The sequence below is a fragment of the Leuresthes tenuis genome, unplaced genomic scaffold, assembly GCF_036924035.1.
Source record: "Leuresthes tenuis unplaced genomic scaffold, fLeuTen1.0.hap1 SCAF_8, whole genome shotgun sequence".
In the NCBI taxonomy this organism is placed as follows: domain Eukaryota; kingdom Metazoa; phylum Chordata; class Actinopteri; order Atheriniformes; family Atherinopsidae; genus Leuresthes; species Leuresthes tenuis.
In genome coordinates this window covers 17,193,019-17,216,274 of record NW_027325362.1, presented here as the reverse complement: position 1 = coordinate 17,216,274, position 23,256 = coordinate 17,193,019, and the positions used below count along the sequence as shown (strand labels likewise).

The 23,256-nt window shown below is 42.9% G+C and overlaps 1 protein-coding gene across 3 annotated transcripts; it reads right to left on the bottom strand.

Moving 5' to 3' along the window:
* Positions 1-741: 741 nt before the first annotated feature.
* On the bottom strand, positions 742-21,662 carry map3k4 (mitogen-activated protein kinase kinase kinase 4). Of its 3 annotated transcripts, none has more exons than XM_072391158.1 (27): positions 21,435-21,662; positions 15,607-15,797; positions 14,100-15,529; positions 13,053-13,313; positions 12,693-12,845; positions 12,403-12,560; positions 10,696-10,812; positions 10,500-10,599; positions 10,243-10,326; positions 9,867-10,136; positions 9,636-9,785; positions 9,106-9,267; positions 8,862-8,995; positions 6,958-7,036; positions 6,772-6,850; positions 6,527-6,629; positions 6,075-6,197; positions 4,215-4,315; positions 4,043-4,123; positions 3,756-3,947; positions 3,595-3,665; positions 3,387-3,503; positions 3,138-3,297; positions 2,916-3,038; positions 2,459-2,565; positions 1,797-1,976; positions 742-1,686 (listed from the first exon to the last, which is right to left on the bottom strand). In XM_072391158.1, exons 1-27 carry the CDS (start codon positions 21,464-21,466, stop codon positions 1,666-1,668), a joined length of 4,779 nt encoding a protein of 1,592 aa, XP_072247259.1. In that variant the 5' UTR covers positions 21,467-21,662; the 3' UTR covers positions 742-1,665. The 3 variants fall into 3 exon arrangements, with proteins under 3 accessions (XP_072247259.1, XP_072247260.1, XP_072247261.1); XM_072391159.1 differs by lacking the exon at positions 21,435-21,662 and adding an exon at positions 21,167-21,310; XM_072391160.1 differs by lacking the exon at positions 6,075-6,197.
* Between the last annotated feature and the right edge of the window lie 1,594 nt (positions 21,663-23,256).

Sequence of the window (23,256 nt, the reverse complement as noted above, 5' to 3'; positions counted from 1 at the left end):
TGAGCTGATAGGGGGTGTCTGGGAGTGTGAAACTGAACCGCTTTTCACTAAGTCAGGTGTGTCACATGATGGAGTGATTGTTCTAAAACGTTAGGTTTTGCAACTTCAACAGAAAGGTTGGCATCCTGCAGCTTCTGAATTTCTCTTTTTCCCCTGTTGATCCCAGAAGATGAGGCTGAAGTGTGGGGTCTGATATTGTTTCCCTTAGTTTTTATTTCTCAAAAACTCGGCGTAAAATTTTTTTTGAATTCAAATTCAACTTCCATCTACTTCAGTTAATGGTTCGACTTATAGTGCAAGTCCACAGTGTTGAGTGAAAGACGGGATGATGTTATAAACCAGTCCATCATGCAAATGATGTCTTCATGCAAAGTAAGGTGAGAAGTATATACAAGTTTTTTTTACATTCTGTACTTTTCATACACAGAAACAAACCAAGTATTTTATATATATATATATATATATATATATATATAAATAAATGTTTTTCGTCTTTGGGGAAACTTTGTCGTTTTTTTTTGTCAGTTTTTTGCGATTCGCTCGTGCCACATTTCATCGTCTGCTCTCTCCGAGCGCTGCTGAGAATTTGACGTTTTCTGCTCAGCATGCCCTAAAACGGATGGAAGTGTTCCACTTTTGGAAAAAACGTGGCAAAATGTACGGGATGCTAGAGTTTACAATAAACATCTTGAATGGTGAAAGACAAATAAGCAAATTATTTTTTTTAAAAAAGAAAAAAAAAAAGAAGAAGATTGGTTTATTAATATTGTTTTTACATAGTAAACACTGTAAGAGCAGCAGAGGACCAGAAGTTGTGGCGTGTGCCAGTGTGTGTGTGTGTGTGTGTGTGTGTTTGGTTGAGTGGATGTGTTGCGCTCAGCAGCAGGGAGGGAGAGTCGGCCCCGTTTCTCCTCTTTAGTTGGCTATGCTCCCGTCACATGGACAGCTCTTCACAGATGACCAGTGGAAGTGAACATAGCTCCAACGTGACATTTGCTCCTCAGCAAAGGCAAAGAAAACACATTAACAAAAAGTCATTCCTTGAGCCTGCACTTGCTGGATGATAACTGATAAATGTATCTTGACTATTTGGATGGTATTGGTTTTATAAAAAGGTAACCCAGTGCCTCCTTCCATTCACCGAGACTTACCATATATTTTTCAGTCTTGAAGGGCAACTGAAATAAGATTTGCCCCTTCCCTACTCAACTGTCCCCTTGGGTAAACAGTTTTAAAAGTGCTATAGGTATTCGCCCACCCTCTCCCTCCCATTTGTTAAAAACAAACTTAAAAAAAAAAAAACGTATTCCTCAATGCCTTTTCAAACATCTCTTCACCAGTTAGAACAAATAAATGTGGCAATAATTACTTAAACTTTACAATATTGTTTATACATGAATTAAAGCCAATCCTATTCTTACAATATGTACAGTCCCACCCTGGCCCCTCCTCCCACGGGCCCATGGATACATAAAGATACAACAATTCTATAATCCATAGATCCAGTTGTCCTCTGAAATGATACTGTATTAGTTCCTCAGTTTAACTCCATGTGCCTTCAGCTAAAATCTCCCTCTTCTCTGAGTCCACAGTTCTGTTTCCTTTTGCAAACAGCATGTACAGTAGTGCTTCAGTTTGTAAACGTAAAAGCCAAAGAGGTGGCATTCACTCTTCATCTGTGCAAACCTGAAACAGACAAGAGGTCGCAGCTCTAGTGAGGACTTTCTGGCTTGACAAACTTTAGAGTCAAGTTATTTTCTAGTTACACACAAAAACAGACAATGTTCGCCGCTCACCTTGACAAACGGGTGGTCCAGCAGCATACTGGCTGTCCAGCGACGTTTAGGTTCACTCTCCAGACAGTGACCGAGGAAGTCCTTCCCCTCTGTGCTCAGCTTCTCAGGAATCGGGGGTTTGTGGCCCATGCCCACTTTGTACATGATCTGGAAGTTGTGCTCGTACTCGTGCCACGGCCGCTGCAGGTTGGTAATACAGGCAAAACGGTGAGTCATTTCCTTGCGTTTTTTTTTTTTTAATTTCTGCATTTTACAGGCGAATTTCCTCTCGAGGAAAGAAAGGAGGATGTATACTTGAAATGTTAATTCATGCGGGTGAAAATAACGTACTACATTTAGTAACCACAGCCATGTTTCTCTGACAGCTTTGCAATTAACGGGTCCTGACGGGTGCTGAAACGGAAACTTGTAGCCAAAAATGGGGCTTTCGTAAGCAAATGGAACAGAAATGTTCACTCAACTGTGGTCATGACATACAAACTGCGAGCAGAAGGCCCATTTTATCTACAGTTTATCTTCTTTGGAATTAAAACAACAACGAAACTACAAAAACTCAAGTTCAACCTGTTTTCTCCTTTCCTTGATCTACGATTAAGGTAAAAACGCCTGGTGTTTTTGTCTCGTGTGTTCGGACAGGAAACATCTTTTCCATCGCTTCTTACCTTTCCAGTCACCATCTCAATAAGGACACAGCCCAGACTCCAGATGTCCGCTGCTCGCCCATGACCTTCCCCCTTTGCCCTTGTAATGACTTCAGGTGCCATGTATGCTAGAAAATGTTGGTACAAGTAACCAACAATTACAATCCAAGAAGGTATCATTACCGGAAATAACAAGATCACATAATGTGGCACGGAAGCAGGTTTGTTTTGAATGCACATGTAAGATCAATGGAAAAAGTGTCTGGTAGTAAAACAGAAAAAGGCTGAAATGGCATGCAGAAAATGTACAAAGACTGGATCCAATTCTTCAACAAAGAACAAAAGATTTTAATCAACATGAAGACCAATGCCGCTGCGCACATCATAGTGTATGAGGGAGACCGAATGACCAGTAGAATAAAATCAAATACCCCAAAAGGTCGTGGGTGCAATCCTGACACCAGATTCAATTTCTTACCAGCTGTTCCCAGTGTGCTGTTCACCTCCCCAGGCATGGTCTGAGTGTTGTTCCTCAACTTAACCGAGCAGCCAAAGTCCCCCAGCTTAATCAAGCCTGATGAAGTCAAGAAGATGTTGGCTCCTGATACAAACGGACAATATGAGAAAAGCAAGTTAACGTCCGCCGACGGCTTTCGGAATTTTCTGCACGTCCGTTTAAAAAGGAGCACTTGAAACCGACCCTTGATGTCGCGGTGGACGATGCCGTGTTCGTGGAGGACGTTGATGGCTGTAGTGATCTGTTTACTGTAAAGCCTGATGACGTGTTCCTGGAGCCCCAGTCTGGACACCTCCTCCAGAGTGCCCTCATCGCAGTACTCCATGAAGATGTACATCTCCTCCTGCAGGTGAGCACGTGCACATTTATACTAAACCCCTCCAGTTTGCAGCCCGCGTTACCCGAATCGATGCTTATACGGGAGCTTCTTACCCGATGGAGCTCCACTCCAAAGTACCGCACCAGGTTTGGGTGTTTAATGCCTTCAAATATTTTCAGCTCATCTGCAGTCTCTTTGATGGTTTTGTGATCATTCGGCTGGAATCGGATCTATATGAAAGAAAAATAAAAGCCTTACTGCGCGCACCTTCGGTGATTTCTCCTTAAGAAACAAGTGAACTCTGTAAACTTTGCAGCATACCTCCTTCATTGCCATTAGTTCTCCAGTGTCCACATTGATGCAGGTGTACACCTTCCCATACTGGCCCTCACCTGACATCAAGCACACAAACATGACATCACCACCTGCACGCGTGCTGAGGAAAGCCAATCATAACCTCAATAGTCACCATGCAGGCGTACCTATCTTATTGCCCCTCTGCCATTTGAAAGTCACCTTCCTGAGCCCGACATGCATTACATTGTCGTAGGATTTGGGTGTGTGGCACACTTGACCGATGATGTTGCGCTGCTTCATCATTCCGTATCGTTTCTCCTCGAACTTGCGAATGGAGTGACGGACGGCCTCCATGGGGCTTTGCCGTGCTGCTGTGTCTACAAAAGAAAGGGGACGAGAAATCGAGTCAGTCAGAAAGACATTCGTATCGTATGGGGTCAGTGTAAGACGCCTCATCATTTAGGAAACTCACCCTTGGACTGACTGATGAAGGTGCGAAGCTCCCAGCTACGGCGTGCGGCGCTGTTCGGGTCTCCCTTTGGATATGAAGGTTCTGAACAAAGTAATCCACATAAAAAGTCAGGCAAAGAAGGTCATTAAGCAAGGCATATCTAACCGCTCTGCAGATCGCTGAATGTGCCCACCTTCTTTGTCCTCGGTGGGGCTGGAGTGGCGACTCAGGGATTTGAAATTCAACTCTGCTGCAACTGATGACAGCCGGTCATTTTCATGGAAACTGGATCCCCTGCAAAGACAAAAAGAAAAAAAGACACTAATGCAACACTGTGATACGATAAAAGACAACTGAACCAGATGGTTTGTTTCTGTCTGGGAAGGTTTTCTTTGAATATTAGAGATGCACTCGTTAAAATGATCAGATCTCTTTTACATTTAAAACAAAAATACAGGACTCTGTTACTCTAAAAGCACCAACAAAACACGGGAAAAGAAATTAAATCATCTTTAAGTTGAGATGCCATGTGAGAAAGAAACATTTCCCATCTTCTGCTTCTACACAGAGGACTCAAGGCATTGAAATCCTTCAAAATAATCATTGAAACTTGTTTTTCCCTGCATCAACAGATACTTGAGATCATTTTTTAAAGCTGACGTTAGAGGATTAAACAAGTCTTGAGGTTGGAGAAACAAAATGCCCGTAGAGCTCAGACACAGGACAATGCTCAAACCTGTGGGGAAAAAAATAATAGAATAAAAAAAATTTAAATCAGTCCAGTGTGAAGATGGAACTTCAACGTCCACACGTGAGAGAGAGAGTCCACCGGTCTGAGTTTCAGAGCAGGGAGCCCAGACCAAAGCCTCTTTTCATGAAAGGTTTTCAAAGAAAATCATTTCTGGGACTCATGCCTGAAGGAAACCCGGCACTGGTCTCAAAGGTGAAGCACAGCAGCGACAGAAACATGATGTGGAGGTATGAGACGAGGAGGCTGATCAGAGTTAAAGAAAAGCTCAACAGAGGAAAGAAAATCTACGATATATTTAAGCTTTTTCAAAGCTTTTCTTAAAGTTCTGTATTAATCTTTAGACCACTGAAAATACATTTAGGAAAAAAAAGGAAAAATGTGTTAAATTGATTCCAGCGCAAGGTCGCATCATGATATCAGGAAGAGAAAAAAAAACAGAACACATCGGCCATTTAACGAGAAGCAAAGACTTAGTCGATTTAGAGAGTACCTTTTGAAATCCATTAACAGCTCAGCATGCAGCAATCATTCACACAGTGTTAGATCTACCAGAGTACAAGTTTCAATACTACACACAAACACACCAGAAAGCCAAATAGCAGTGAATCACCAGCATCAAAGCAAGGCTGATGTAAACAGCCCTAAAAAGCAGAAGATCACGTCCCACTCTTTCACTACGATAGAGCTCATTTTCACATCAACCATGCCCAACAACCACTGGCTCTTCCATGACCAATAACAGCACTGCAAGGTGTTTCTTTCCCTTAAAATCAACCCTTTTCCAGGTTTGGAAACATTGCACAGGGCTCCTAAAAGCTTCATTCAAACAACGAGGGCTCAAAATGGCTTTTTTTTTTGGTGAATTTTGAAGTTCAATCATGTCTTTTGTGGCAGACATCAAATCCATGCAAATAAAATCTTAGAGGCCTCTTGTAGCAAGCTATGATAATAATTCTATGTCACAAAAGCCATGCTGTAGATGCAGCATCGGAGACTTGGAAATTTAAACCATAAGCCCAAACATACACAACTACAAAAGATTAACACTAGATGCAAATCTGTGTTGTGCCCAAATGAAACATTTAAATGCTTTACAAAGCTTTAACTCACTTTTTACTCGTCTCTATGGCAGCACAGATGAAAATGCCCCGTTTCCGGTGACACTTTTTCAGATCTCAACATGAGGAATTCCCTCTTATATGCAGAAGCTTCACAAGAAATTAGCAATGGTTTGCATTTTTTTACCAGCGTTTCAAATTTTTGGACATTTTTGGTCAGAGTTTCTACTTCGGGCAAGGCTACCTGACATCACTGGGACTGCTGCCGGGTGCTTTGGTGTGGCTGTGTTCCCCCGGGCCCTGAGGGACAGGGCGAGGGCCGTTGGGGAACAGCTGGTTCCGGAGATCGCAGGGGAGACTTCGAGAGCTGTGTGGTGAAAAAAGAAACTGAGGAGCGCTGGGTTGGGAGGAGAGTTGGATTGCATTGGATGTGTGTGTGACTGGGTGGCTGGTTGAGAGACAGACAGACGCGCAACACTCATTCCACGCACTATGGACATTAAACGAGTAAGAGAAAAAGTAAATAAAAGAAAAGAAAAAAAAAAAAGAGTGAACCCGCTAATGTATAGACGCATATGCACGCAGAACCATGCATATGTTTATTTTAAGAGCAAACCAGTAGAAGAGCAAAGCCATGCAGTATGAAAATTTAAATACCACAGATTGCTGTAACAAACCTGAAATGCAGTGACTTACCTGAAACCCTCAGCATTAGGAATGAACAAATTAGGGTTTGGTGGGTCACTATGGCAGCGAACAGGGGCAGGAACCTTCACAGGACGAGGATTATTTCTGGGTGCTGGAAAGGAAAAGACCAAAGTTTAATAAAGTCACATCTTCTACAAACGGGAACCTTAGAGCAGTTATGCACGAGCAGTTGAGCCTGCAACGGAATTTAAGCTGAAATCAATCCTGAACTCCAGACCTGGAGAGTATCTTACCGATGTATAGGCCAGTAACTGGGCTATGAGGTTTCCCAATCACATGTCCGATACATTCATTCATCAAGGCTTGTAAATTCTGCAAAAACAAAAGCATTTCTTTAATAGAAAGGTCACAATCCAAGCATGCTCATTGTGCAACTTGCAGAAAACAAAGAAATAAAGAAAGAAAACGGGTAGTTTTACAAGGAAGTCGTCCTCTGGTAATGCAGAAATGAAGGCAGGTTCAATAGCCTGAAGAAAGTCAAAACCCTGAGTCGCCCATCTGTGGAAGTTAAACACAAGGACAGTGTTTTAATGTTAAACAAGCCATAGGGCTTCATTCAGATGATTGTCTATGCAATGAGAGCAACATTCAGGGAGACTGGCTCTGCAGAGTCTGGGTGATCTGCTTTCACTTACGGGACAGGCTGGGGGACGTTTTCCCTTTAGCAAAATGTTTTTTAATAAATATTAATCTTATTGCCAGAAATATTTAGCTCCGATCGGCTCCCACAGATTATTTTATTCTTAATCATTGCATTCATCCATTTATCGGTTCATTTTTTATCCGACATGTAACGGACAACAGAAACAGCGAGGACCAGTTATTACTTTTCCAGGCATGACAGTTTCTGCTCATGTGATTGGTTGTTTGAAAAAAGAAAAAAAAAAGCAGCCGTGCAACATCAATGTCTTTCTGAAAAGCTCAGAGATCTTCCAATTTGGAGCCCTCAGAGCAGCTACACAAAAAAAAGCAGAAAATACAAAAGAGGCTGGGTGCAGCACTTTTCCTGAAGGTGGCCACATGTGGCCACATGTCGTCTCCTCATTGGAAACAACTTAAAAACCTTAAAGGTGCAGGGGCGAGAAAAAAACAAAAACTAAAAAAAACAATCCCCATAACTGTGATTTCATCTTTCGTCTTTGACCAAAGCATCAAAGCTTATATAGAAGTATTATTGATTTTTTTCTGGGCAACATTCCAAATTTCAAACATGATCACTATGACAACTGACTGTGCTTATTTTTCTCTTTTTTTTTCTCCCATTTTGCATATCTGTCATAGAATTAGAAATAAAAATTGTACCGGTTATGCAACCAGAATCTCAGGTAACTACTGGCTGGCTTCACTCTATTACATAACGTTATATCTAAATGCTATATTCATCGTTCAAGTACGGTGTTATCATGGAAGCCTGTAAGCTTCTGACAAAGAAGACAAATAGACTGCAGCTGAACAGTTAAAGATTGAGTTTTACTTCAAGAGGTTAACAAATATATAATTCAAAAGGCAATTTCATGCATAATCCCTTATTTTCTGGGGCTAAAATGTAATTAAACGGGAGAAGATGACCATAAGTGATATGTTCATTTCTGATACTTTGTTTAGAATGATCTGTAGGCAATGAATTTGTGATGTCTTGCCAGACCTTTACTGCGGTCCACTTAAAATTATTGTTTGCTTTTTGTCCTCTTTCGTCTCATTTTCAGCAAGTGAACTGCAGCTGGAACAGGTTGAGATCTGGTGACTGCGTTAACAATTGCAGAACATGGCTGCTGTGTCATGAAGCACTCTCAAATCAACTTTTCTGCATTTGGTTGCATCCTGCTTTGATCCACCACTTCTGTCATCTGTGGACCTCCATCCATTTTTATGTTGCCACACAAAAGTATGCTTTCTTAATGCCAGTGTACCAAACCCACTCCTAATGTACATGCTATCTATTTCTAATGGATTTGTTTTTGCAACCTCCAGACGACCTGTTTCACTTGCACCGAGAACTTTGTTTAATCGCATGTTGAACATACCACACTGCAGACCCATTCACTGTTTAATCAAACTATTAAGGAATAGCTTACAGTTGTAAATAAAATAGCTTTTGAGTCAAACATCTGATTACTACACACACCAAACAGCTGGAATTAATAAAACCTTCTTCCTGTTTGGGTTTGAAAACCCTCATACCAAAGCTGCCGGTATTTACTTTAAATCAAAGGCAGTGAACACCACAGTAGCTGACAGATCCTGCAACCCACCAAAGCCAAAAAGAAAGCCAAGGGAATTATCTATAAAAGCGAGTGCTCGTTGATAGGAGGCGAGGTCTCACCTGGGCTTAGTCCCTCTGCCGCTCTCACATTTGGTCAGGACATAAGTCATCCATTTGCGGGCAAAGGCAATGTAGCGCTCCCCGATCCTCTGCCTGAACTCCCCTGACATCAGACGCACCACCTCCTTGTGGTACTTTAAAAAAAAAAAAAAAAAACAAGGATATGTATTGATACATGTAAGACTATGGCATAATATTTCTTAAAACGCATATGGTGTCACACTTAATTGTTGCTGGCTTTTACCTCAAAGGCAAAATTGTAGCCCTGTATCATTGCCTCCCTGTAGTACTGATGCAGAGTGGCTGACTCGGATTCATCCACCTCTGCCTCAAACTCTGTGGTGAACATGCATTCCACCCGGTCGATGGCCGTGCTTATCTTAATGCACAGCTGTAAGGCTTTGTTCTATAAGTGGAGAGAAAAATAAAGGGACAAATAAGGCAAAAGACTGTTTTGGTTATCACTATCTCATGCCACGAAAAGGTCAGCAGAAAGCCTCTGATGAAAGCTTCAAAACTAACAAAGATAGCATCTTGTGAGAATTCTGTTCTCTTTTTGCAGCTTTCATTGAAACAGATTTTTTAAGTTTAGTGACTTCGCTTAAGCCAAGACCTCAAACATTTGGCCTGAAAGTTTCTCAATGAGTCACGTGAAGTTAACATAGAATGGAAATTCAGAGATAATAATAACAACTGAAATAAAAATACTTCTGAAAGTAGGACAGATATACGAAACTCTCTCTGCAGCAGCATGGCATGTGATTATGCAAGTACCTTGAGATCCTCCAGAGCGCTTGCAATGAGAGGCTGACTCGATGTCTGCTCCCGGTTAAGGGTAAGCACATCCTCCATGGACTGCTGAAAGGCCTTTCGCTGGGTCACCAGGTGAGCCGACTGCATCACTATCAACAGCATGTTCTCCACCTGAATGTGACCAGTGGATAGGCTTTTAAACACACACGAAATCCTTTAAAACAATAATGACAACAGTAAAAAGTGCCACACCTTCATGGCCCTTAAAGTGTCAACAGTTTCCATTTGTGGGACCAGTTTGAGAAGCTCTCCGTCCCACTGAGCCCACTTAGAATCAGTAGTGGAATCGCCTGCTCGGTGTTTGCTAATGAGCAGGTAGGCATCATCCTCAACTATTTCATCAGGCTCTTTGGAGCAGTCTTTGCCAGCAGCAGCATTAAGAAGCTGTAGTATGAGCGCCCGCTGATCCATCAGGCCAAACGGAACAAAAACTTGGAGTTCATCCAAGCCGGGAATCTGAACCTGGGGGGAAAAAATAAGGAGGTTGAATAGTTGCAAAAATGACCTGAGGATAAAGAGGAAAAAATCTGACATTGAAAAGATTAAAAAGTGAAAAAATAAAGCCCACCTTGACATAGTTTCTCTTTTTCAGTGCCTCCAGGAGACAGGTCACCCCACTAGTTATACGGAAATCTGCAGCAACTTCCAAGTCCTGCAGAGAGGTACGCAAACAAAGTTTGTCTCAGAGCACACAGTCCCAGTTTGTCAGTGAACAGAGGAAACGGGTCATAGATAAACTGCAAAGTTGGTACAATTGTGGCTTTCTGTTTCAAGTGGGATGAAAAGAAAAAAAATAAATAAATCTTGTTCACTCATGCCTCTCACCTTGCGGAGCATTTTAGCAAACCCGAGCGCCTTGGATGCTCGCTCCCTGGCCTCGTGGAACAACTCTTTTAGTGACCGGCTGGTCTCGATAACTGACCGCCTGGAAAATTCAAAAGGTTCAGCGTTTAAACCACCCCCGCAGAGTTAAGATGGCGAACACCAGCTTGAATCTTTCGGTTTCCGTCGCCCTCCCTACCTGATCTCATCCGAGGGGGCGCTGTCATCTGCACTTTCCCAGAATTTTTTGCCACTTTTCTGCAAGCCAGCGTCCAGAAATTCTCCGGTGGACTCGAGCAGCATCCCTGCAATGTTGCTGCAAAGACAAGAATACTCTTTAAGTTTCATTGAAATGATAATAAACAACTAAAGTTATACAGGTTAGACAACTCATTCAATGAGCTGATAAACTTCTGTGTGGCAAAAGTGTAAAATACAGTGTTTTCATTTGACTTTACTGTTGTTCAGCGTAATCGTCACATAGCTTCCCGTGTCTTCCAATGCATTCCTTTCTAATGAGCAGTCAGTTCAAGTCTTCAAAGTGCTGTGTCAGCAATAACAAGCTCTCAAGGCAACTTACTGTTAACTACTCACAGGACACAACTGCCAAGTCAAGCACACACGCAGAGACACAAACAAACTAAAACAAGCACGTGAAGATGGGCCTGACACAGGCGGGCGCATTTCTCTAGCATCCAGCTCAGTGTTTTGAAGTGGAAGGATGTGGGTGTAAGTGTGCGTGCATTGGTAGCCTAGATTTGATTATCTTTACTATAATGCCATCAAATTATTACAGGTCGAACGGCTTTGTTTGGGGCCCACTGGGTCTGATAAGATCTCATTCAGCGAGCAGTTCTGATTTGAAGTCGATTTCTACATCACTCTTCCGCTCAGGATACGATTCTCAAGCCTGAAATTGTCACGCAGCCTGAACTTTAAATCGTGCTGCAGTCGCTGCTACTTGGAAGTGTGAGTTTAAACCTCTTTGGCTCCAGTTTCTGATTTGCTGTAAATAACAAATCAATTAGTTAGATAGATCACTTTAGCTTATAACACTCCAATAATAGTTAATCATTTGTTTACGAACAAAGACACCTAACTTCTAACTGCCGTTGTTAAAGTTTTCCCCAGTTGGAAGCTGGAAATGTTGATTTCCCATTTGTCATGGATTACAACAGCATTTTTACATCACAACACATGAATATTGGTTCATCTTTATCCATGCTAAAATTCAGCACAGAGGAATAGATCAACAGTGAACAGAGGAATTCTGATGGTGTTTTAACAACCTGGGACAATTCAACACGAGCCAAATATCAATGGCCGAACGTGTAGACGAAGGAAGTGTAAGTATTGCTGGTCAAATAACGGCATGTCATAGTGTTAGCTCTCAGGCTAATAACTGCACGCTCTCTTATATGGTAATTATTTGCCTAAAGGGGTATTAGGATCCCAGAAGAGGCTGACCCTGGAGGAGAGGGGTGGAGTGGAGTAAAGTAGGTCACCCCTTACCTTAAAATCTGACCTGCAAAAGGAGGGCGGACTGCATACAAGATAATTACTCTACATCTCAAATTGACACTCATTTTATTAACGAGTTTATAATCCTAATGACTTTTTTCAAGCCCTCTTCAAAACTGAGCGATCTTTGTTATAGTTCCCCTCATAAATAATGAAGCTGGGTATGCTTCTGATAGCAACACTTTTGATCATGTAGAAGCACCTTATGCTTCCTCTGATATCATTTCTAACCACTGGCTGAGATGAAACTTTCATCACATTAAAATACTGCAAAAAAACAGATGCATCAACATGTACCATACGCTTTTTACTTGTCCACCTGCTATTGGACTATTAGTTCAGTCAAATCCTGAGCACATTCTAGGTGATATTCAAGTACACTCACCAGAAAAGCTCCCCGGACTGGGCCTCCCCTCCACGGATGTACGGAGTAATAACCTTAGTGAACTGCCATTCTTCCTCTAACAGGTTCTTTAAGCTGTGAGAGGCCTGAGGCAACTGCTGCAGCATCTTAATCCAACTGTGCATATACTCAAAGTAAACCTACAAAACAGCAGAAAATGTCAGAACCACACGATCTTTTAGACACAACTTAAGCGTAAACACACAAGGTTAATCTGCCTATTTACACTGTGCAAGCTTAGGCGGAGAAGAGGGACGGTTTAGGAATCTTACCACCAGCATCTTGTGGAGGTCTTCTTCGAACTCATCAATATTGGCATTTGTTTGTAAGCCTTGAGCATCAGTTACCACTCCGCGCAGCATGAATTGGTAATACAGCTTCATCAGGAGACCTCCCTTAAGAACCTCTTTGCACTCACGCACCAACTGCAGAGCACAGGCAATGCATGTAAGAAAAGTTATACATCCATTCCATGTGTTACAGTCTTCAAGGGCAGAGCTCACTACTAAAAGGTTAACCATGGGTAATCGCAAGATTTTAGTTTATTCTTCAAACAACAGACTAAGCTTAAGCACCTAGTTCAACTTTACAGGCACCGACACTAAAAAGGAAGGCTTTCATCAGCCGCTTGCCTGTTTGATACTGAGCAGCGAAGGGTCTCCAGCAGGCCTCTGTTCAAGACGCAGTTTAAGGCATTCGTGAATGACGTTGAGGAGGACTCTGCATAGCACGAGGAACGCCGGCCGGAATGATGGGAGATCCATGTTCAGCAGATCCTCCCAAGACACCTGGTCTGCTCCTAGTTCTGGATCAGCAGCACCGCCGCAGGATACATGGCGCGACAGCTCGGGCAGGTAGTCACTGTACAGCATAGGGTCGGGAAAGTCTGCAAACTGCAGGTAGAGGAAAAACACTGAACCTGCAGGTCTGTGCAGTCATAGAAGAATCCATTTCATGAACAGGGTCAAAATCTGATTTCAAAATAAATTCAAACTTATTAAGCTTTTTATAAGCTCAACACTACTGGTGTCTTTCATGGCCTAAATCCTCACACCACAGTCACCCCGATGAGCTGATGATCTATTGAAATAAACTAAACAACCATCATGTCGTAATATTGGCTTTTTTTCCTCCCTTTTACACTGTCTGGGCTCAGACTTCCGACATCTACGTTCCCGTCAGTGTAATCTTCTGGAAATGATGTTTCCTTAATAGCCTTCTCAAATAACTAACTTTTGCAACAGTAAAAATAGCAGTGTTGCTGGCTCCAGGCTGCAGACATCACTTCTATCCATCTGCTCTAAAGTGTACCATCTCACTGCTGTAATTGAACTGCAGCATTTGGCACCGTGAAAACTGCAGATGTATTTTTTTCCCCCTCAGAAATCGGCACAAGATAATGGGGCAGATCACTTTGCATTAGTAGTGTAGGTGATATTAAATGCATCTCTGGATCTGCTTAAAATATTTAATCTAGTTCGGCATCACTGCACTAAACCTGAAGGTTTCCATGGAGTCAATAAGATATAATGAAATAACAACAGGTTGGCACAATGTTCCACAGCATGACATTAATACATTTTGTCCCCCTCTTTTTCACGTGTTTTTCTTTATCTTGATGACATCACCATCAACCACAAAATTATGGTGAACTGGAGTTTAAGGTGCAACCGTTTTACCTCCAGTGCGGCAGTGTGTCGGAGCAGCGCTGCTCTGGCCCTCTGAAGAGAGCGGTCCATCAGTTTGTGCAGTCTAAGGATCAGTTTACGCAGTCCCATCTGTTTCAGAGCTTTATCCACAAATGGTCTGTAAATGGCTGTGGGGCAGAATACATCTCCTCCTACAGTCACTTCAGGATTTCCCAAAGTAGCCGTTGGGAGAAACTCGTCCTCTGACAACAATCTGGCAACTTTAGGAGTCAGGATGGGTGACAACTCTTCCTCTGCTACAATTTCCTCTTCTTCTACAGCATCTCTGTTCTCTCCATCACTTTCAGCTGTAAATGTGGCTGTTGAGCCGTTCTCTTCATCTTCCTCATTCTCTTCTTCTTCATTTCCACGGGAGCAGCGAGGTGAAGGTATCTCAAAGACAGGCCACCCGATGCGGGATAGATCATGGAGGCCCAACACAGTGGCCATAACACGCAGCTTCTGGTTAAGGTCCTGGGTGATATTAAGCCACAGACAGAGTGCCTGCACCCTGCCCTGAAAGTCTCGGGCTGCATACTTTTCATAGTCTTTCTGTAGGGCCTGCAAAGAAGGGTACAACGCTTCAACAGACTCCAAAAGTTCCATAACGCGCTTGACCTGCTCAAAGGCCAGCCGCTGCCGTTGAAGGTGTTCCCTGCAATCACCGCCAGAACCCAGTGGCTCTGCTGCATTCATTGCCGACAAGGGGCAGGCGTTAAAGCCCCAGGGATCTACTCCACAGTGGTTGGTCTCTGCTACAGGAAGGTGGCTCTTCTCTCCATAGACGGGATCTAGGACAGTTTCATAGTCCCACTGGATTGTTTGAGACTCTAAACACTGAGCCCCTCTCAGGCTGTCATAGTTGACTTTAAAGTGCAGCACCTCACTGATGATGTCAGGGATAGCTCGGCGAGCAGTGAAAAGAAAAACGTCTTGGTCACTGGTGGACCGTCGCGCGTGCCACGCCTGCAGCTCTAACCAAATCACCTCGTTGTTGTGACCCATAAAGGCCATGTTTTCTAAGCCTCTCTGCTCCTTCTCCTTCCTCTTGGAGGACATAGATGTGAGCTTGAGCAGGAGTCGTAGAGTCTCAAAGAACTTGAGGCGGTCAGCGGGACAGTCCGTCCTGGAGGTTTGCCGATGAGTACGGGCCATGTGGGGCATAGTCACAGGAAGTTTGCAGCTGCTGCAGCCCAAGCTTAAGTAATGTTTCCTTGGATCCATGTTAAGGGTACCAAAATGACTCGACTTTGAGAGTGGATCCAGCATGAAAGTTCCTGCTTCAGCATGAAAGGTCTTCTTCTGGTCTCTCTCGGTAGAGCGCTGTGTGGTCCTCTGCTTCTTGCCCTGCCTGTAGCTGTTCTCCTCAGGGGTCTGTACTGGCTTGGGACTCTCTCTCTGGGCAGATGGGCTGACGTCCGCTGAAGTAAACAGACAAAAAGTCAGTGCAATGCAAGATTCCCATATACTCCTCTGCCTAATTGATCTATTAACTTACCCTTGTTTGGAGACCGACCAGAACTCCTTGATTGGCTGCCCTTTTGATGTTTGCCAGACACGCGTTTCATCTGACGGGGGTTATAAGGAGGTGACGTGCCATAGAGAGACTCTCCTTCCTCACTGGGAGAGTCCCAGGATTCATCCACCTCAAAGTTCTGTTGGGATGCATCTCCCACTGGCTTGGCCTGTCTGTCAAAATTGAGGGATATTGAGGGAAATACAGAGAAGACAAATTAGAGACAATTGCATGATTTTTATATTCACAGGCACCACATTCAGCGTGAAAAGATTCTAAAAGTTCAGTGTTTCAGTGATTCCAAAAACGAAACCTAAGAAATGTGTGTAGGAGGTCAAGCAGTGCTGGATTGTTTGCACACAAAAGAGAGCACAGCAAATCTCCACTAATGCAGGGCAAACAGGTTGCTAAACTGCAACTAGACCTAATGTCTGCTGCTGCCTTCAGCAAACTGATGAGTCGTCGGTCCTTTGGTGTCTCACCGCTTCCAAAATGTATAGCAGGAACGCCCTTGTGCATGACCAAAGCTGTCCACATGCAACATAATAACCTGTGGTAAAGATAATAGCTCAACCAGAGGGGGAGACATCGTCACCCTCATTAATTATGACTGCCAAGTCATCAACCACGCTGCACAAGGAGCACTCTGTCACCCCTGAGAGCTGAAAGTCTTAGACTGGATGAAAACTGACAATGCAAAACAACATACCATTTTCATGGCATTACAGTGCATCATGAGCAACAATAAAGAAGTGGAAATGATGGTGGCTTCACAACATTATGACACAACTGTCCATTACAGACAATGAAATACCAGAGAAGCTGGCTGCAGTTCTGCAAAAAGGAAACACTACAATCGCTTGAAACACTTCCTTCTGGGGAAAAAAAAAAGGAAAAAGGAGAAAAGAAAACAAAGACTGCAGGAGGCACGCCTTTCCAGATTATGATGTCAAGAGCTTTGTTCCCTAATGCCTTTCTGAGGGCTTTTTAATAGGATTAAGGTTGGATGGTCTGACCCTGCCAAAGAAGAGAGTTAAAGGCAAGGAGGGGGAAGAAATGGGTGATACTTATGCAGGACGCCATGAGTCCCTCCATCGATCATCTGACTGAAAGGCATTCCCCAACACGTGCCTGTTAACGTCTGTGGATGAAGTTGAAAGGAGCAAGGCTGTAACATTTTCCCTGGGGAGAGTTGAAGGGAGGGGGCTTTATCTTGAAATCAGTTGCTGAAGCTTTTCAATAGCCCACAAAGAGAGTCTCGAATCTATTGCCCATCTGCCCCAAAGCAAATTCTGACTGACTCCACACACACACACACACACACACAATGAGTCCGAGAACAGCTGTAGAACATTCAAGTCAAGACACCTGCTGCCAATTCTGCATGTGCACACCAGAGTGCATGGATTGTTTAATAAGCCGGTACTTTAGAGGTAAGAAAAAAAATTCTGTTCAACAAAGCTGAAAAATAAATAAATAAAATAGAAAAGTTTGCCTGCAACACACAAAACACAAAATCATTACCCCCTCTGAGTGCTCTGAAACAGAATTTCAGGAGGACAGTCCAGATAATGCTTCAGCCTTTTCAAATTTCATTAATAAACTCACCCGCTATTTTACATTTAACTCGTTACACACTGCTGGCATTGAATAGCCTCACAGACGCCAACCTCCCAGCATCTTTTAAGGATTTCCAAGCAAGTACATCGATTTTGACAACTATGCGTCCGTGATGTTCACAGTTGCCCAAGTGCACATCTGCAGCTGAGTATGATCAGGCCCTTCTTGAGTTTTAGTTTTGAATTTCTTGGGAACACATTAGTGTTTGAACTCGGACACATTTTACCTTTAAACAGTCAATCGCTGTGAGGGTAATCACCACAGCACAACCCATCCGCCCACAACAGTCCTGAAAACACAAATCAAGCCGTGCAATTAATGCATACTGGTTCCATTATGGGCTCATTATGAGAAATTGTGAAGCCACTTGTTCTGCAAGAGAACGATATAACAGTCCTTTTCAGTCCGAAGGCACAAGAGAGCCCAGTAAGCTATTCTGTGTGCAACAATGAGGCATTAATCACCAAAACGGACTAAATCACTTTGGTTTTGCAATGAAAAAGAAATTGTTTCAGAGAAAGAGAACATGCCCATGTAGAAACCTACCCCTGCTTCTAAATATTTCAAAAAGCCAGTTTGCAGCCAAAGTCTTGCTGCATCTATCACAACAACGATCAGGTACAGCGATCGTTTCTAAAGATTCAGATGCATGCATAGCTGCAGGGTGTCTTAGGACAGAAATAGTACACACATATGCGAGGGAATAAGACCAAGTTTTAAAAAGGCTTGTCTATGCAGAACAGCATGACTAAATCACACTGGAATGAAAGCGGAACCAATGACGTCATCGGAGTTGGTTGTTTGTTAGGTTACCATGGGGCGTTTCTAATAGACATTGTGCAGTCGCAGTAAAACCGGTGCAAATTCTTTTGCACAGCAAAAGAAATTTCATCTGGATTCTTTGTCTTTTCATGTGCTACACCTACCCACATACGTCACAGAGAAAGCTGCTGGCCTGTGTGTCCTGAAATTAACCACAGCCACATTATGGCCATCAAGCTGCCCCCGCTGACTGCCACTAGTGAATTATCACTGCAGATGGTGTCTGGTTGCTCTCAATGGCTCATCTGATGGCTCATTGGGGCTCCAATAAAGGCCAGAGGAATGCTCGAGCCCCCAGGCAGCAACACTGAGTGAATAATAAACAGCACAAAATCGAAAGTCTTTTCTGTATAGCGACTGAGGCAGTGCTACTAAGGCCTGCCAGAGTCAGGGGGGCCTGACCTTTGACACCAACCATCCACACTATTGTACCAGCAAGCGGCACTCTATTGTATAGCGGTGACACGTGGCCCGTGAGGCCCACAGCTGAATACCACACAGCTGGTTAGTGAGCACACTTGCTCACAATACCCAAACTAAAGAGTTTTTTTTTTTTTTTTTTTTTTTTTTTTTTTTCAGGAGAGGAAAAGGAGGAGAAGGTGACCAAGGTTTTGTGAGGGCACACTTTTCTATAATTAGGTCACGCTTGCAAGACTAAAGAGGCTCTGTAAGCCAAACACATACTTGATTACCCACCACTGTAAAAATGATGGGCCTGCTGGCAACAATATTCAGCCCATAGTTTACTGCCGAGACCATGCGAATAAAAAAAAAACAAAACAACAACTTCTCAACAGAAGTGCATCGCATGTATTCAACCATTTGAATCCCGGGCCTGCTGTCAAATAGTGATAAACAGGCAGCGCTCCAGCAGAGATCAGTTTTTGGATCATAGGCTGACAGAAGTCAGAAACAATGAACACAACGTACATGACCACACCCATGAACTGGAACAGTGCGACACTGGCAGGAGTGGACCGTGCAAGTGTGCAAAATATGTCCAACAGACAGGTTTGCTTCGGCAAGATATGACACATATGCATGTTGGTGTAAGCGGCCTCCTTCACTGTATGACATTGCTGTGTTTACCAGCTGGCCTTACAAACTACTAAAAACATCCCCAGTCTAAGAAAAGGCACAGACCCTACTGTACCAGTGCAGGCTCAGGCTACATGTCACATGACATAAATGTAGACCGTGCCGTCGTTCACCTAATGCCTTTGGAATCATAAATGCAATGGCAGCAGCTGTCTGCTCCACCTTTGAAACTCAATCTGAAACTGTGTATTCATAACAAACCCTTTATTCACTTTCATTTACAGCAATGCACATTACAAATGTCTGAATCCTGCATACAAACACGTAACTCTGCAGTACTTAATCACCCTTTTATTTGACTCCCCATATTCCACGATCATATCAGTATCATCAGTGGCTACCATTTAGTAGTTACAAAGATTCTATTGTTTCAAAGGAAATGACAGACGAGTGAGACAGAATGTGAGAGCATGAGTGTCTCCATCTGAAGCAGGTGTGGGCAGAGATAGGAAGCAGCTAGGAAATGCTAGAGGACAGTCCATCTGTATTCTACAGCCTGTGCTGCTAGCAAATGCAGGGATTAATGAGTTCTACCGAACTAGTGCCTCCAGGGCTACAGGCAGCAATCTACTGCACACAGTGCACCACATCCTGAAATCTCTGGAATGCCTGTAAGCCACAATGTCTTCAGACTGACTCTAAGAATGAGACATTATTGACAAAGGACCTCTGTACTTTCAAAGATAGAGATGGCCTTCAATTGCCAAGCGAGCACATAACTCATCTTTCTCAACATACTTGTCACTCTGTACTAACCTTACGTACACAAGTAGAAACTCACTGAGATCCTTAGCACTTGTTTTTGCATACTGTGAGCCTTGTCATTTCAGTTTCAAAATGCTGTCTACCTGCAGAGGTCTGCACTTTAAATAGAACAAACCCTGCAGCTTCGACCACTTACTGTAGCAAATCTTCTATGTTTCATATTACCAGAGATGTAACAAGAAGAATAATGGCGACTGGCAAAACATTGCAAATAATTCATTTGATCTTGCTATAGGACGAGCTGCAGAATCACATTCCAAAACTCCTAACTCCAAACATTGGTATGAAAGCAGCAAGCGAATGAGCGATGGATCATCATTGTTCTTTATGTAACTGTGTCGGGCAGCAATAACATGAACAGGGCCAGTATTGCACAATCATGCAAGCTGTTTGTGTATCCTCTTCAAGTGAGTGGCCACAAGAGGTAATAACAACTGGCCTCTGGTACTCGGTCATTAGAGAAACAACCGACCAAAAAAGGCCGTCTACTTGCTCTAAACCAGGATTGCCGTAAACGACGAGACCTGATCCAGCGTGATAAATGCCCTCGAAGTTGTTCGCTCTGCAGACAAACAAGTGCTTGTCAGGAACAGAGGAGGAGAGGGAAAGACATAACAGAAGATTCCTGAGGGTCTGTCGCCAGCGGTCAGGGGCAAACACTGCAGCATTTCCATTACAAGACACAAGAGACGCATTTACGACAAAATACTTTGTAATGTCTGCATGAATTCTCCGGTGAGAATGCACAGATGTCCAACAACTTTGAAATCTGAGCAATGCAAACTCACTACAGATTACTCAGACACCCGCTGCAGCGCATATTTGCAACATTTCGTCACATATGCAAAAGCAATTATGAACCGAATAAATAAAATAAAGTCACAGAGTGTAAAAGCTGCACAGTACATGAACATCACGGTCAGCAAGTCTGGCGAAGAGATTAACAGTAACAGTGGAGCAACAAGCTAGCTAAAACCAGCGAAGTTTTTTTTTGGGGGGGTGTCGCTGTTATGATAAAATGCACAGTCTGCAGAGCTTAAATAACTAAGAACGTATCTCCAAATCCACCTCACAGGCCCACTTTGCAAAACTAGTCAGAGTTCAGCTCCGCCAATCTGTGCTAGCGAAGTCGCGGGTGAACAATAAACTGACAAGCGACAGCTACGACAAGATGTTAGCTAGCTGTTCCCTGACATGTTGTACTGTTACAGCAGTTGGTATCTATTCGTTATGTTACCTTATCATTTGGCGAGCATTTTGCCTTTCTTTATATATACTACGAACCAGTCGGGAATTGAAAATCTGCAGCAAAAGACGCTGAAAAATGTTGCCCCAAAAAGTTTACAACTCCACTGTTGCAAATGCATTAACTGCACGCGAACCACTATTTGACAGGAAGTCGATTTCTTAGGGGTGCGCAAGCGGTCCCATAGAGCGGACTGCGGCTCCCTATTTGGCAAAGCGAGGTCCTGATGGTGTAGCGTCTGTTCAACAGATTCGCATACCTGCTGGGCTTGTTGCGATCCGGAGGCTCCATAGATAGACAGTGGCTTCTTCTTCCTAGCCGTGCATGGACTGTACCATGTCTAGTCGATATCAGACTGGCTTTGCACTAGTAAACCTTTGCAAGGAAGGTGGATTTTTGCCTCCTTAAAGCACTTTCTATCCGCCGGCACAGTTGACTGTAGCTTGTGCGTATGCCGTCGCCATCTTTCCAACGTTCATTGAGGAGGAGTGCCACAGCTTTTCATTACTACGGCAACCCGGATAGGTCATATCTCCTGTCATAGCTGAGCAGGGTCTGGTTTTATCACCAGAGCACAGTCATTATGAATCAGTTGTCTGACATGTGTTCAGTAAGTGGTTATATATTTCTGTAGAAAATAAATAGTTAAAAATAACTGCTTTGGATAATTTTAGATTTGTTCATTCTTCACGTGTGTGTGCGCGCGCGCGCGTGTGTGGTTGGGAGCCAACGGATATGGAGCCCAAGAGGCTACTTGATACTGGACACCTTGAGGAAACTTAGTTCTTTGTATACAGTAAAATGTTGCAGAAATGTCGTCAGTCTGTTGTGACTACTTGAAGAATCTTTGTTTTCGTTTTAACTGCTGAAGAAAAAAGAAAAAAAAACTGCTGATGGAATGTCATTAGCCAGAAAATGTTCCCACAGTTGATTTGGCCTTTAATCCAAATAAGCCACTAGCGTCTCTGTGCGGGAAACCCCAGCTTTGCCAGTTAACTTGAAATAATCAAGTTAAACTCGAATTGTTTAAACACACCACAACTAGTTGAAAAAAAACAAACATTCCTTGAAGCAATCTAATTAAGAAAATCTGTGACTATTCAAGTGATCACAGATGCCCTGAGGCCTCATAGCACAGCCAGATTTTCTATAACACAAGATGTAATTGGCAGCCTACCTTCAGCACGTTACTTGTAACACAATCTGTTGTCATCATAATTACACCTCCATCCCTACTTTGCCCAGTTCCTGAATCAAATGTGAGTCAGATTATCTGAGCTTTCATAAAAACAGTGTTGAGAAGTCAAATTTAGACATTTCTTTGTTTTCTGACTCACACGGATGAACAAGTTTTTACTGTATCTCTGAGCATTTGCTGAGTCACATTAGTTGAAAAAAAAGAAAAAAATGACTTCTTGCTTCCCATCCGCGTCATTATCTTTTGAAAAAAGTGTTTGACTAAAACGTTTCCACACGAGTCCATGTAAATTCCTGATTTAATTCTCTGACAACCATCATTCTCCATGTTCACAACCATTCCCTTTGTTTACCTCCACTGCATTTACTAGAAAGGGATTGTGTTTAAGTGTTGATTTTATATTCGGGACCAATTAAGGTTCATGGACAGTAGCAGCTGTCCCTTTCAGTCTTTTCATAGTACTTGGGCATCATCCTTGTGTGTTAGTCTTTTTCTTCTGTTTGTTTGTTTGCTCTTTCATCTAACTATTATCTATTCCTACCTTGTGAAGCAATTGCTTTTACATTTTACGGCTTCTGAGACAGAAAATTCCGCGTCGATCTTTATGTTGGTTGAACTTCCCTCTTTGCGGAGATATTGACACGCTTACATTTGCTTCTCAGTTTCCCCCAAAATGCATAGTCTGCTACACTTCAAGTGTTCACTTTCAGCTATGAGTAACAAATAAAGGCTTCATACTAATTAGTGGTTGAGACCTGACCAAACCCACATAAACAGTTAGTTTAGTTGTACAAGAAAAATATAGTAACACAATTTACAAATGTACAATAGCGTTACATCATGGTCAAGGTTGAATGTAAAAATAACACATGTGAAACAATAA

What these genes read in the sequence shown, in the direction of transcription:
- map3k4 (XM_072391158.1), bottom strand. Translation starts at nt 21,466, where the DNA reads ATGGAGCCTCCGGATCGCAACAAGCCCAGCAG. An exon ending in GCTACAATTTTGCCTTTGAG is followed by an intron (nt 8,996 to 9,105) that starts GTAAAAGCCAGC and finishes TTTTTTTTAAAG; the next exon opens with TACCACAAGGAGGTGGTGCG. An exon ending in TGGACCACCCGTTTGTCAAG is followed by an intron (nt 1,687 to 1,796) that starts GTGAGCGGCGAA and finishes TGTCTGTTTCAG; the next exon opens with GTTTGCACAGATGAAGAGTG.